Raw genomic sequence first — 14,737 nt, 5'->3', positions numbered from 1 at the left:
CAAATACTGTCCAAACCATCCTTATTGTTTTCATCTAAACAAGATATCATCGTCATCATCCAGATCAATCCCTTGAAACAGCAGGTTATAACATTTCGATCCTGGTGAGTTAAAGTGTCCATATGGATTATTGCGGCTCAAAACTGCCATACACAACCAACAGAAGTAACAATGACACTTGTTGCATGTCATTTTATTGCATCCATCAATCTTCTGTATAGCTGATCTACAAGATGGACATTTCTTTGCATTCTCTTCTATCCACTCTTGTGACCCTAGCTCTTCCACGGCCGTCTTAATAGCTTTCTTTCCATATTTCTTCTCTAGAAATGCTTGCTTTGCTTTGCTCCCTCTCTCATACTCATCTCTTAGTTGCTTTAGTTCTTCCAACTTGAATTCACATGCAGCAACTCCATGCCAAGCTCGTTTACAGAGAACACAGAAAGCCAACTGGCACCTTGTACACACAGCCATGGAAGTGTCATTATCTTTTAGTACAGCACATTGACAGACTTGCCGAGGACAATACACAATATCTTCCATTCCTTCAAGACCACGTTGCAAGAGAAGTTTATCATAACGAACAAATAACTCTGGTTTCACCAGTTCTCTCACAAGTTCTGGGTGCGCATGACTATCACAGGAAGGATCAGGACATCTCAAAGATGAAACGGATCCATCAGATATTTGTATCTCAAAGTATTCCTTCATGCACTGACGACAAAAGACATGATCACAGGGAGACAGTCGAACACAATTGGATCCTGGCTTGGATTCCAAGCAGACTTGACACATCTGCTGAGAAGAATCAAACACGCGCTTTCTTTCAGACACATCAAACTCAATAAGAAGAGGCCAGAGATGAGACGAAGAGGCAACATCTTGAACAGCACTTGGATGTGAAGACTCATCGTTGCTCATGTCAACAGCCCCCAACTGGAATGGTGACCTAATGTCAAGGACCTCTGCAGCCTCATTAGTCAAGAACTGCATCCAATCGAATATTACAACTTCACCAGGTTGATACATTGTATCAAGGATGTTGCACAAAACGGACAACTGCCGTTTCGAAAGCCATTTGCAAGAGAGACTATACTGCGGTGGCTGTAACGACGGATATTTATCAGGAAGATGGAAATGAAGCATAAGAGGTGGCAAGTGGTAGAACATGCGAGATGTAAACGTAGAGAGGTTGTCTTTCTTCATTAGCAAATCTGCAGCAGCTTCAACTTGTAAAGGAGATTCAATGCTAAGAGAGATGGACAGACGCCCTCCTGCATCGCCTTCACCTCCTGAAAACGTACACTCGTCGTAGATCGACGCTAGAGCCTTCAACTCGTCCTCAACCGCTTCTGCATCCGCCATCCGCTAACGCACGCTATTATATCAAGCTAACGCGCGGGACACTCTTGGCAGAATGCAGATCAGTGCAATATATAACCTGCAATTATTACAACATCAGTTCAAACTACTCATCTAGCTGCGCTCCTAGTCCTAGCCCGTTAACGAAAGCATTGCCCAATCCATAAAGATGTCCCTTGTATTTAGCATCATCAATATGATCTTCAAAAAACATCTGGAACACACATTAATTAACGCTACAATACAAGAAAAGTGATTGATCTGTAACACGCATTACTTGTTTCATTTTAAAGAAAGCGGCTCCGGTCAACAGGCTGTCACTTCCTGCTTGATGCTGTGGCCCGATTCTCTCCAGCTAGTTGACACACAACAACAATCATTTAGACTGCATCAAATGCATACAGACTGCACTTGCACTTACTTCAAGGCACTCTGCAACTTCTTGAAGACCTCCTTTTAAATTTTTGCAGCTTTTCATAAGATATTTGATGTCATAGATGCAGGGAAAGTACACATTTAGTAACTCAAAAAACTCTGCTTCCTCAGCAGGCAAGTTGGTATTTGTTAGCATTTTGAGCAGATACCCAAAATCGTAGCCACTACAAGAACAATAAAATCATATAATAGTATATTATATACAATAATATTATGAACTGTTAGTGTTAAAAGCAAACGCCACCTAGGTCACCAGCTTGGAGACCTTAGCAAGACTGCTGGATGACAGTACTGTACACATATGCCAACAACACAAACATTTGGCTACCTCTTGTTTAAGTCTTGCAGGCCAAAATAAAGAGTCAGCTTGCCACATTGGACCAGCTGTGGGTATAAAATACAATAGAACCCAACTAAATCCCAAAAAGAATGAATGATACTAGTTACAATGAAAAACATTGCTCGGGCAAGCCTCAGTGGAAACACGAAACACGGTGATTTGTCGAAAGGCTTGGGACATCGCTCGGGGTTTGCAGCCAGACGCAGCAACTAAGCGTATTGTGGAGTCTGGCAGTCACCGCGGTACTTACTTCAGTATCCCCCAACCCGTCTCGTGTACTGTACTGTTTGTAACACCGGCTGCCGACTGATCTTTCCACCGACCGTAGACAGGATAGAAGCGAACGCTACTGCACCTATGAATTTGTCTCAAGTCCTGTTGGCAATGCCAGCAAGGGTGGTGAACAGTATACCGCCGGCTGGGTGCTCCCGCCCCACTATTTGCTTTGCTCCCCTCACCCTAGAGCCTCCATTAAACCAATCGGTACAGTTTACAGAAGTTGCTGAAGTAGTAATAAGTTGTAGTAGTCACAAGATGTCACGTGCAAAACCAGATTGGGAAATACTGGAGTCGCATCCATGTGCGTAAAGGTTAGCGCTAATGTAAATTTCTTTGTAAAAAGCGATGTGTTCTCACATTTAGTTGCATTTTTGGCTTGGTCGCAGTCGTCAAGCCATCTCTATAATGGCTCGAGCCTGATTGCACATTCTCTTAATAGTCCCGTGAAAACGGCAGAAGCAACCTGGAGAGCCATACAGATATTACACTTACACCTGCATTGTGATGTCACAAACCATCATGTGTGATTGGCTCAAAATCAACGTTATTTCCAGCCGGTCATAAGTACAACATCACTCACATCCCAACACAGTACAGTACACATGGGAAGGGTCTCGCCAAAGCTCACCTCAATGAACCAAAGACCCAAATTTGCCAATTTGGTAACATAAATCTCCTAGTAAAATAACAATCCCCTCAACTGTAACACTGTCTACTAATAGAATTTCTTTAGTTAATTAAAGCATATTAATCTCTAACCTGTGAAACGAGATAAATTTAATGTTGTCACATAAGACAACACCTGATGACATAAGGAGCTCAGCAAAGTCCTCTGGATCAATTCCTTCTTCTTCATCTCTATCAAACTTGATTCCTGAATCTTTTAGTAGCTCGATTGAGTCCTGTGCATACATATCTTCACTCAAACTAAACTTGAAATTGAACTGAAATGAAGCTGGATTTGGAGCCTTCTGGCCATCTTTGTCGTAGAAAGTCAATCCCAATTGAATGATTTTCAGCAAGTCCACATTACATCTCAACAATTGATATTGATAGTCTGATGAACTGCGAAATTCTCCAATTGGTCGTGCCACTACTCCCGGAAATTCAGTATCCTACCACATAAGATAAAATCTTGCCGATTTATTTTAGCATTTTTCTTAACATACTGTCTATTGGTGGATATTATTTTAGCAATTTCCTTAATTATTGCAGATTTTATTTTGGCAAATTTGTATTGCAGACCATATTATGATATTCACCTTTACTATCTCCTAGTCATCGTTTCAAGCACTTTCCCATTCAAAACTTGAGGAGCACGTAAACCTATTTCCAGCACTGTAATTCTCAATCTCCTCTTTGGCCATTCTATTTGACCTGTTTCTCACAGTTTGCTTGAGTGTTTCTCTGTATCACCATTTTTACTGTCATTTGTTCCCCGCCAGTATGGTAGGCACAACAAATTAGAAGTCTGGGGTGTCATCTTGACTACCTGGCTAAATTCGCCAAAATAAATTCTCTGCCAATAGTTTTATCTTATATGGTATATACAATAGAATTTTAAATTATGAATCCACACACTTCGTATAAGGACGGGCACACGTGCACCTTACCATAGCAATATACGGGTAATCTTCCACGAGTTTGATGATGCAATCAAACGCATCTTCAACGTTTGAGCGCCAAACCTCCAAGAAAACTCCATTATCAGACTCGTCCTTAGCGGATGACATTCTCCTCTACCTCCCCTACTACACAGTAGGTCTACAAACCTAAAAGCGAGTGTGTTGATGAAGAAACAAATCGAAACGAGAAATTCACCACACTTCACTACAGCCGTCCCACAGCTATAGCTCTACAAATTACAAACTCTCTTTAGGCTAGAATCCTGAAACAGCCAAGAGCGAAACGATTACTTGAAAAGCGCCATTACCACAACACAATTCGAGCTCCCGGATACGTAAGCACGTGATCAACTATACGTCCAGTAAAATAGATGGCATTTGATAAATCACATCAGAAGCTAATGTGCTTCCGTCAAAACATCAGTAATGTTCGATAGAATGATTTGTCACAAATTTAGTTGAACTACAATGCAAATATAAGCATATTAACTAATATTAGTGACATGTTCATATAGCCATCTGATACAAACCACCTGCACCTCATTGTTATAATTAGTTGGTCAACAAATTTAAATTCAGAAGAATAGATCGAAGATTGAGAGTAAGAAAAGCATCGTCAGAGCTGGCAGACCGCAACATATCATGAAGCAGTGAACCAAGTTGGAACATTTCAAACAATTTGTGATTAGAGCTGCAACACACAAAGTAGTAATACGTCAATTCACTTCCCTATACAACTAGCTACACAGAGAAAGTAGTGTAAGTACCGTATTTTAGAAAGACGTTGCAAAATAATGCAAAGCTTTTCCTGCAACTTTGTATCAAGTTTAGAGTCTCGCAGTAATGTGGAACACGAGTGGAAGAACTCTTCATTACTACAACTCTCAAGAAATCTTGGCAGAAGAGCTGCACAAGAAAAGAAATCACTGCAACAGCTACCACAAGGACATTCAATATTTTAACAACAAACTATGATCTAATGCAAATTTGACAATTGATGAAAACTAATACTTGTGATACCAACTGCATTCAGTAACCAAAATTGTTTTGCTACAAATACATATCATGTACTAGACTATCTCTCTAACAGTCAGGAAATACATGTATGTCTCATGTATATATATATATATATATATATATATATATATATATATATAGTGTGTGTGTGTGTGTGTGTGTGTGTGTGTGTGTGTGTGTGTGTGTGTGTGTGTGTGTGTGTGTGTGTGTGTGTGTGTGTGTGTGTGTGTGTGTGTGTGTGTGTGTGTGTGCGTACCTGGTATATATACACTTTTAACTCATGTACACTCTGTTTGTAGATCTAGACATATATTCCTGTCGGCCAGTTCATCTGCAACCAACTTGCTGTCCACTAATCATGCAGTTTGTATGTCTGTCTATCTGTCTATATAATTCTAGGCTCGAGAGTCCAGCCAGTCATCTTCCCTGCCACAGGGGGAGATGACCGGCTGGACTCTCGAGCTTAATATAATTCATGCAATGATAGGTATGCTTACTGTCTTGTAATCATGACATCAATTACACTACTTCTTGTCTTATCTATCACCACTTACATGACTCCATTGACAGTTGCAAAAACACATCCACAGCACCAGCAAGAAGTCCCTAATCCAAGATACTACTGGTACATAATAATCAAGATACATAACTACAAATGATACCTTCTGTGTTGCCTTAATGTAAGGCAGCAGCACCGCAACTCCATTATGCTGCAGAAACAAGTCTTTAGCCTACACATGCACGCACACCATAAAGACAACATCGCAACTTTTGTGCACGGCATACTACTCACTGTGTCGTCTTTTAGTTCACTTCTCAAAGAGTCGAACACATACGCCAGGTGATCCACTAAAGTAGTGCCAAACAGTTACTGATATAGTCCTGTCATGCACTACTTATGGTTATTATATAACACCATAATCGCCCGTAATAAAGTCATGTGTGTATAGAAAAGCCTTTTCCGGGCAAATACTAAGGCCCCAGGCATATACATGGTCAAAAAATGATGTCATTTGGTCAGTCATCATCTGAACACCCCAAGACAGAATACCACAAACGTCTGCAATTATCCATTTACAAGATCAAACGTGCCGTGGTATCAGTACTGCAGCATCAGCATACATGCAGAAACTAAACACTATACACACACAAACACATGAAGAAAAGGAATGACAGTGTACTGATACATGTAGTAACGATATCAGTACTGGTATTACTGGAATGTGAGTGCCACCATCAGTCATCACCATGTCCATATATAGTCTCAACAGCTGCAGTATTGCCAGCTGCCATTAACTCGCATATAGTTGGGTATGAGCATTTTGGGGGCAGAAAGTCCTAACCTGCTGCACATGGGCGTACGAAGTGTGTGTGTGTGTGTGTGTGTGTGTGTGTGTGTGTGTGTGTGTGTGTGTGTGTGTGTGTGTGTCACTGTAAGTGTGTGTGGGGGGGTGAAAGTCCTCTCACTGAACCCTCCAAGAGGGTACCCCACGGGACCTTGTATTTCCAGTAGCTCCCTGGCCAGGGGGAGGAAATACATGCTAACTTCAGCCATGGCAAGCTGAGGATGGTGTGAGGCTAGGATGCGCTGGCCCAGCAAGCTGGTCATCTGACTGTGTATTTGCTACTACTCACAGAATAGAGCGCCTTGGTAAAAACTTCTGTGATGCTGAAGCCCATGGTAGGTATGACGAAATTCTAGGTTCCAGGTGTGTGTGTGTGTGTGTGTGTGTGTGTGTGTGTGTGTGTGTGTGTGTGTGTGTGTGTGTGTGTGAGTGAGTGTGTGTGTGTGTGTGTGTGTGTGTGTGTGTGTGTGTGTGTGTGTGTGTGTGAGGATGTTGGAGGATGAAGGCTTGGATGCCTGTTTCTTAAGTAGCCTGAGCTCTTTGACTATGCTCCCACCACAACCAAGTTGCTGTAACATGTTTGCTTTCTTTTCAGCTTCTACTGCTCTAGCACTCCATGAGGCAATCCTTGCTTTGTCAGCAGCCACCTTGGTTAAACTTCTCAGTCTGCGATACTCTGCCAAGGCATTCGGATGTTACTGGTCATGAATACTAGATATGTTCCGTAGGTGTAACCACGCTTCTTTCTTCTTCCTGGAGAGGTTTCTCACTTCTTCTGTGATCCAATCAGCCTCCTTCTTCTTTGGCAAGAGCGGCAGGTTGCCGCTGGCTTCCTGGATGGCTGACTTGAAGGAGGCCCACTCATCCTCAATACTAGGTGAACATGGACTAGGGGTAGCATGGTGGCTGACATAAGCATCTGCGAGAGATGCACGAAAGGCTAATATTTTGTCTGATGGTAAAAACTTGGTCTGTCGAGGAGGAGGAGGATGATATTGACGACGCTTCATTTTAATCTTGAATCGAAAGGTGGAGACGACGAGCTCGTGGTCTGATTGATGGTAAACTCCCTGGTAAACAAACAGGGTTGTGTACTTGCTCCAACCTTATTCAGCCTCTACTTTGACTCTGTGATTCGACTTGTCATTACTGATCACCAACCAGATGTAGGTGTGTGCTTGTCATATCTTCTGGATGCTGACCTGATAGGAAACAGGAAGAAGCTTACATCAGAGGTGTCAGTGACAGACCTTGAATATGCTGATGATATAGCATTGATATCTGATTCTTATGAAAGTCTATCCTCCTTGCTGGAATTCGTCTTGCCATCACATGGGCTTACCATCAACTATAAGAAGACCAAGCTTCTAGCTGTCCTACCTGAAGCTGATACCCATTCTCCATCTCCCATTTCTCTGCATCCTGATTGTGATCCAATTGAGGTGGTACCATCCTTTCAGTACCTTGGAAGTTATCTTTCTACCGATTGCACCTTGGATGTTGAGATATCAACACGGATCTCCAAAGCATCTCAGTCATATGGGTCACTTAACTGCATCCTTGGCATCAGAGGAAGATCAAGTCTAGTACCAAGCCAAACATCTTTGCCTCTGTAGTTCTTTCCACCCTCTTATATGGTCTGGAAACAGCAGTACTTCTGGAGCCACAGATACACCGGTTACAGAGTTTTGTGATGAGAAGCCTCCGCTCCATCCTTGGAGTGTCCCTATGGGACGGGAAGAGAGACACCTCCATCAGAAAGATAGCCCAACTACAAAGAATCTCCACCATGCTGACACGGAGACGTCTTCGGTTATTGGGTCACATCTTGCGCATGGATGAGTGTCGTCTACCAAGGAAGCTTTTGGTGTGTGCATCACCCCAAGGTAGACTTTCAGTCAGAGGCCAGAGAATGAGATGGAACGATTTGGTACTGAGGGATTTGAGGAATTGCAATCTTGATGGGGTTTGGAGGATACTAGCAGAAGATAGAAATGAGCGGAGGAATCAGATCTAAGCTGCCACACAGGAAGTAAATTTCAAGAAGGAAGAACAAGAGAAATACCGCAAGGATGAGCAGAAACGTCGCCGCGAAGCAAGGCAAACGACATCAGAGTTTACTTTACACTGCAGCTCTGATGGTTGTGGTTTTACTGCTGTAAATCATGCCGGCCTTGTAAACCACCAGAGACAGAAACATAGTCAGTCCCTGACTAGTCAATGTCATTACTATCACCAAACATTCCGCCAACAAGGCCTCCACAACCACGAGCGTTTCTGCTGTCAGAGAACATCCACTCCTCCGATATAGCCTATGGTGACTTTGGCCTGCATCGTTTCTCATTGGAATGAATGCAGCGTGAAGTGAAGTGTGTGTGTGTGTGTGTGTGTGTGTGTGTGTGTGTGTGTGTGTGTGTGTGTGTGTGTGTGTGTGTGTGTGTGTGTGTGTGTGTGTGTGTGTGTGTGGATATATACGGCCATGGACATTATTTCAGTAAGGTTACGGGCAATTACGGTAGACTAATGATTGACAATAAATCACTTAAACTAAGCCAAAATGACTGACATTAACAACTTGCAAAATCGACATTTTGCCAGTATAACAAACTTCATGCAATTAATTAAAGATTAGCTGGGTAAAACACATTAATTAATGCATTTGCTTAATTAATGTGTTAATTTTAATTAGTTGGCTGGGTAAAGTACATTCATTAATGCGTAAATTGCACTACTGTTTATGGTCAATTTGTTTGCATGTATACACTAGCTAGCAGCAGCATTACTCTCTACGTACCACAGTAAATTTAGTCATCCAATTGCAACGACTGCAACATCCACTGCCACTTCAATTAAACACAATACAACACACAAAGAACAATAATAACTTTACAAAACAACACCTTGTGTTAGAGTCTTCAGAATAATGAGAGTTGACAACATTCGAACATGCAAGCTTTGACTTTGGAAGAAATTGGTTCTGCGTGACTCTTCACTTCTCTCTGAGTGACGACTGCCTGTTGACGATAACACTACAGATGTATCAGTTGCTGACACTTTCTGACACTTAATTAAACAACAATAAATAGTGAAAATTAAGTAGCAAGCAGCCATTTGATTCATGTACTGTTGGTCGAAATAGCTCTTCTCCAATTCTTCTATATGTTGACATTAAAGATATTTTCTACAAACACAACGTATGAAGTGAATTGCTTGATGAAGTATTGATTGATAGTTGGACTAGAGCGACGCCCCTGTTATCGAACACCATCAATCATCGGACAGCCGTGCAAGAAGTAAACGAAGTAAGACTGTAGAGCCCACAGTAAGAAGGATTAGTAAAGACTGTGATTCCAGACGCGGGACTTCGAAAAGCTTGAAACGGTTATGCTAGGACGGTAAACATGATCCTTCTCTGCGACCCCGTTCATTGGACACCACCATCATTCATGGGACACCACCATCATTCATGGGACACCACCATCATTCACCGGACACAACCTCCCCCATGAAAACGCAAAGACAATTCTGCAATTTCGCACCTGAGATAGGTTTATAGGTGACTAGCTAACACAACAACACTATCACTGTCTCCGCTTGCTACTCTCCAGAAGAGACAGAGCACGCTCATTGATTTGAGGTAACGCCCCTTTCGTCGGACAGTCGTTTTGTCTTTGCAGCAGCAGTCTGCAGGAAATAATGTCATGAGAGAGGATTGGAAGGAAATATCGTACGGCCCCCAATTCGTGTGACCTTTATTTGACTCAGCAACGGTTAGTAGTGGAAACTGCTGAATTTTCTCTGCTGACAAGCTCACTCTGTTGGCATCTACTAGCCCTCCGGTGCTGTCTAGTCTTACCAGCGTAAGAATTTGAACTCCTGAGTGTCTTGCAGCACAACTGCACAGGCTTGATGCACACGAATGTAGCAGACGAATCACGTCATCCATGTTCTAGCTTTGCGGTGAGCACATTCTCCCAACTCGCACAGAAACAGCCCGTGCTTTCCTTTCAAGGTCCCTAAATTGTTACGTGGCTCTGAATAGGACGTTTGCTGGTGTTTCTATCTCACTTTGATATCTACCTTTGCCTGACCTTGCACCGTCACGAAGTGCAGCACGTCATCGTTGGTACAACCAGCTGTACCGAATGCAGGGACTTTTTTTATTATCAGAGCAGCTAGAACCTTCACCCCTGCTTCTCCTGGCTAGGTAAAGTTGAATTAGATAACGTCAAGTCCTTGTCAACGCGCGCTACGCAGCGATCGACTTTCTTTGGAAAGGGTAAAAGAGCGTTTTAGCACTTCAATCCTGCCCTCTTATCGGTTTTGGTTGTCGTCTTTTTTTGTTGAACGGGTAGTTCGTTCAAGCGACATCTTTTACACGTCCTAGTGGGGCGTGGTTGTATGAGAAACGACTCAGAATTGTCATCAAGCACTCTAGGCAAGCGTTCTGCGTTCTGCGGCGTTTCAGATAACTAAATTTAATCAACTGCAGTCATTTGAAACCTAGAGCTGTTGCTGAGAAAGTAGGAAGGCAAGAAAATGGCTGTCCGACGATTGGGGCCGTTACCACGGGCGTTTGACCAACTGTAACTCATACAAATCTTGGCTGACATGCAGGGTAACGACACGATTTGTAGGTAAAGAGTTGTTGATTAGCGACATATAAGTAACTAGGCTGAAAGATGCGTGTGTGCAATTCAGACGAAACTGTCCGGTGAACGATGAGTTTGTCCGATGAACGGGGTATGCAAGGCTCCGCACTGTTTTCAATCTCACTCTAAGCAGAGAAGAGGTACAATGCTCTCTTTTGGTGTGCTCAATTACAACTTGGATACCTACATTTATGATGTGGTAGGGACTGCGTTCAAAAACGAATAACTGAGAACTCGCGTCCAGAATATGATGGTGTCCGAGGAACGGGGCCGCGCTCTACGACAGCTAGACACTGCATGCAGAATAAGACTACAGTACAGCTGCTACCCCAACAACACCATATGAGGCCTAATGCTGCTTATGTCATTATTGCCCTTAATAAAGTTGCAGTTTGAAGTAGACCATGCAAGGCCTACACAAACAAACTTGCTCCGCCCTGTAATTTTGTAAGCTACGCAGATCCCTGTCCTTTTAATTGATGCATCACCAGACTAGTAATTTACACAACAACAATAACAAATTCTACCTGTTTCATGGAATGAACAATTTGCTTAATTATTTCATACTGTACCTCGATCTCCCTATCACAGTCTCGCACAGATAGCTACACTTTGTGACCTGTTGACTGCCAAGTCACAAACGTTTCCAAAGTCTCCCACAACCAGACTTCATGGTTTTCGATTCTATTGTCTTTACATGCTTTCAAGCATTAGATTATATCATTGACTGACCTGTTCCCCTCCTTCCAGATGCACAAGAGACCAGAATATAAACTGCAGACAAGGATAATGCAGTTTACTATTTCCACTTGGCAAAAGAGGCAACAGATATGACAATCTTGGTAAAATCTTCAAATGAGAGAGTAAAACCAACATTTTCTACCACATAATCAGTAATGATCGAGGCACCTTGCAGCATCTGTCTTGTGTAAATACAAAAGACTGTGTGCTCTTCATTTTGTCCCTCTCTCTCTGATGTACAGCTGTTATCCACTCAAACAAGAAAGCAATCATTTCAAACATGCCCACTGTTGCCTATAGTACATACCACCAGCTTCATTCACATACATATAAACAACAGATATAAATAAGTAGTTCTTCCTACAACAATCTTGTGAGATTTTGCTGTTGCAGCAGTTGCTAGTTTTTGTGCTGGAGATTATATAGACCATAAACATATGTACATAAAATATTACTTTTATTGTCATTGTAAGTTAAAACTGAAGTAACAATCAACCTGCTTCTTTAGGACCTTCTAACTGATGCTCTATTGATGAAGATGCTGCTCGCTGACGAAGAGCAAATTCACTCTTTCTCTACAAACATTTGAAAGCAAACATGTTTATGATAATTGGAATTAATGTTGTCACAACTACAAACTGTGACATGTATCTAACAACCTCAAACATTCAGAAAACAGTTCAATTATAACAAATGATCAAACACATGCAAGCGTACAAATTAACATGCTACCATATACGCATGCATACCATGCAGTCAGACAGCAAAAAAGCAAGATAAAGTATAGAGCAACTGTGTCAAGTGAACAAAAAGATGGGAAGGTGTGTACAGAAGCTATATGTGTGTGTGTGTGTGTGTGTGTGTGTGTGTGTGTGTGTGTGTGTGTGTGTGTGTGTGTGTGTGTGTGTGTGTGTGTGTATGTAGCTAGGTATAAAAGATGCCTCACCTGCAGGTTTGTCAGCCTCCTCTGCACGCTTACAAGTTGATCTTCTAACTTCTGATTTCTTTCTTGTGTGTCTGTAAGCTTGATAACACAGAGTCTTCCTAAAGCCATCAGTTCTTATTAATTCAATTACGGCTGATGTCAACCTGCTGCTTCAATGTCTCATTAGCTTGTCTCACAGCATCAAATGAACTCTTCAACCGTTTGTTCTCGCGTACTTTCTGTTTTACTGTCTCTTCCAGTTCAGCACACTTTAATTGATGTTCCTTGTATATATACAACAGCAAAAGTACATGCAAAGCAAACAGATTGCAAAGCCTAAATTAATATCTCAACCACAAATCAGTAAATGCTCACAAATACATAAGTAATCAAAGAAACAGGCAAGCAAATAAACAGATAGACACAGAGCCTATAGGTACCATTAAAAATTTTAGGAGGAATAAACTTTTGGTTACCTCTTGCATCTGCGTCCATCTCTTTGTCACTTCTTGTTCTGCACATTTCTCTAGCAAACTATGAGACTCTCGTACCATTCTCTCCATCTCCTCTACATTAATCTCACGCTGCTGCAACTCCATCTCACGCTCATATAGTCTTTCATTTTCCTCCTGGACAAAGATAAATGACAATTAAATTAACACTCAATCTCCTCTCAGTCAACAAATCTTTCAATTTCTGACTTGTAACTTTCTGCTGATCTCCATCAGTTCCTTACGAACATCTTCTAGGCCTTGAGGAGCAGTATCAACAGTTTGTCTCTCCACACCTTCTGTTTCACTTTCAATAGCATCCATATCATCTCTACTACTCTCTTCTGTCTCCACTTCATCTCTTCGTAGTCTTGCCAGCTCATATAGTTCTTTCAAAGCTCTGTTGTATTTCCTCATCTGTTTCTCTGATATGATAATTGTTCTGTGATTCCTTTGAACAGACAACTGATCATCATCCTCCTCCATCACTGCATCAAATCAACTACGACAAAACCAATTAAGATTGTACACATACCATGCAGTAACTGAGTTACACATGATGTATAAGTGTTATCGTGCATGTATATTTAATTAAAATATATTAAATGGTCTCCTACTTCTGATAAAAAAGGCTATAGCCTCTAATACTGTTTCATGTAATGCAAATGTTTACATTAGAAAACACAGCAAGAATCGTAGAGAAACATCTCAAAATGCAACAAAGCAGATAGTGATTGGAAATCTGCAATACAAATTAACTAAGCTATAACAACTAACGTTTGTACAACAATCTTCAAATATCAGCCACCTTTGGCGTCGATAAAAACAAAAATAATTTTAGCCAGCAAAATAGATGTGGTTGTCATAACAACTGGTATCTACGTATATATACATCATATAGAAACTGCACGTACTTTTTATATTAGACAACAAAAGTCAACGAAAGAGCTAGGAATCTCGTTACCAGCTGAAAGGTTTCTGTTACACTAAGCAAGAAGATACCGCCTGATATATCCGTAATTTCCTTTCCCTTCAATCTTCCCACAATACGTATATTCATGGTAATCACTCACATTGATCTTTCTTCGCTTCCTGATTCTCTGGTTTGCCACAAACTTGAGGTTTATTTCGTAGAGGGGACTGAGCATGCGTGGTGTTGCATTAACAGATTACCATTTTTGTTGACATGCATGGGTCAAGGTGTTGCAAATTAGGTGATACAATTAATTAGCAGTGACGCCTAGCACGTGCTAATGGTCACACTCAGACGTGGCAAACAAACGTGTGAAAGAAACTACCACTTCCAACCTAAATTCTAACATCGACCTCTCACTAAATGACGAATTTCTCTCCACAATGTTAATCAACGACGACAAAACTTCTCACAACCGATCAGATCACGTGCAACCGCTTCCTGTCGGAACGTCGCTCTGGAATTCTAGTAATGTGAGACGAGCTCATTGCCCTTCTGTTTGTATCGACGGCCGCGGCTCTTTCTCTCCCGTTTCAACGCGTGTCGTCCCG

General features: G+C 41.7%; 3 protein-coding genes across 4 annotated transcripts; all 3 read right to left on the bottom strand.

The window, feature by feature from the left end:
- Positions 1–3: 3 nt before the first annotated feature.
- LOC134189339 (E3 ubiquitin-protein ligase RNF14-like) lies at positions 4–1,440 on the bottom strand. The gene has a single exon (XM_062657572.1). It carries the CDS (start codon positions 1,363–1,365, stop codon positions 31–33), a length of 1,335 nt encoding a protein of 444 aa, XP_062513556.1. The 5' UTR covers positions 1,366–1,440; the 3' UTR covers positions 4–30.
- Positions 1,419–4,332, bottom strand: LOC134189340 (CCR4-NOT transcription complex subunit 7-like). The gene is made up of 5 exons (XM_062657573.1): positions 4,030–4,332; positions 3,176–3,531; positions 1,784–1,961; positions 1,640–1,717; positions 1,419–1,576 (listed from the first exon to the last, which is right to left on the bottom strand). Exons 1-5 carry the CDS (start codon positions 4,147–4,149, stop codon positions 1,469–1,471), a joined length of 840 nt encoding a protein of 279 aa, XP_062513557.1. The 5' UTR covers positions 4,150–4,332; the 3' UTR covers positions 1,419–1,468.
- A 259-nt stretch (positions 4,333–4,591) lies between these two features.
- On the bottom strand, positions 4,592–14,358 carry LOC134189338 (coiled-coil domain-containing protein 138-like). 2 transcript variants are annotated; one of them, XM_062657570.1, is made up of 17 exons: positions 14,287–14,334; positions 14,128–14,199; positions 13,424–13,715; positions 13,199–13,351; positions 12,887–13,006; positions 12,744–12,821; positions 12,294–12,372; positions 12,162–12,208; positions 11,966–12,091; positions 11,789–11,905; positions 9,529–9,585; positions 9,305–9,467; positions 5,852–5,907; positions 5,721–5,789; positions 5,613–5,664; positions 4,809–4,947; positions 4,592–4,732 (listed from the first exon to the last, which is right to left on the bottom strand). In XM_062657570.1, exons 3-17 carry the CDS (start codon positions 13,697–13,699, stop codon positions 4,594–4,596), a joined length of 1,671 nt encoding a protein of 556 aa, XP_062513554.1. In that variant the 5' UTR covers positions 13,700–13,715; positions 14,128–14,199; positions 14,287–14,334; the 3' UTR covers positions 4,592–4,593. The 2 variants fall into 2 exon arrangements, with proteins under 2 accessions (XP_062513554.1, XP_062513555.1); XM_062657571.1 differs by lacking the exon at positions 14,128–14,199 and having other exon boundaries at positions 14,287–14,358.
- Between the last annotated feature and the right edge of the window lie 379 nt (positions 14,359–14,737).

Source organism: Corticium candelabrum, chromosome 14, assembly GCF_963422355.1.
Source record: "Corticium candelabrum chromosome 14, ooCorCand1.1, whole genome shotgun sequence".
In the NCBI taxonomy this organism is placed as follows: Eukaryota; Metazoa; Porifera; class Homoscleromorpha; order Homosclerophorida; family Plakinidae; genus Corticium; species Corticium candelabrum.
The sequence above is the reverse complement of the archived record's forward strand: the minus strand, read 5'-3'. Positions and strand labels throughout refer to the sequence as shown.

What these genes read in the sequence shown, in the direction of transcription:
- LOC134189340 (XM_062657573.1), bottom strand. Translation starts at nt 4,149, where the DNA reads ATGTCATCCGCTAAGGACGAGTCTGATAATGGAGTTTTCTTGGAGGTT. An exon ending in AAATTTATCTCGTTTCACAG is followed by an intron (nt 1,962 to 3,175) that starts GTTAGAGATTAA and finishes TTGTTCTTGTAG; the next exon opens with TGGCTACGATTTTGGGTATC. An exon ending in AAGTTGCAGAGTGCCTTGAA is followed by an intron (nt 1,718 to 1,783) that starts GTAAGTGCAAGT and finishes TGTGTCAACTAG; the next exon opens with CTGGAGAGAATCGGGCCACA.
- LOC134189339 (XM_062657572.1), bottom strand. Translation starts at nt 1,365, where the DNA reads ATGGCGGATGCAGAAGCGGTTGAGGACGAGTTGAAGGCTCTAGCGTCG.
- LOC134189338 (XM_062657571.1), bottom strand. Translation starts at nt 13,699, where the DNA reads ATGGAGGAGGATGATGATCAGTTGTCTGTTCAAAGGAATCACAGAACA. An exon ending in CACAAGACAGATGCTGCAAG is followed by an intron (nt 11,906 to 11,965) that starts GTGCCTCGATCA and finishes TCTCATTTGAAG; the next exon opens with ATTTTACCAAGATTGTCATA. An exon ending in GTGAACTAAAAGACGACACA is followed by an intron (nt 5,790 to 5,851) that starts GTGAGTAGTATG and finishes GTGCATGTGTAG; the next exon opens with GCTAAAGACTTGTTTCTGCA.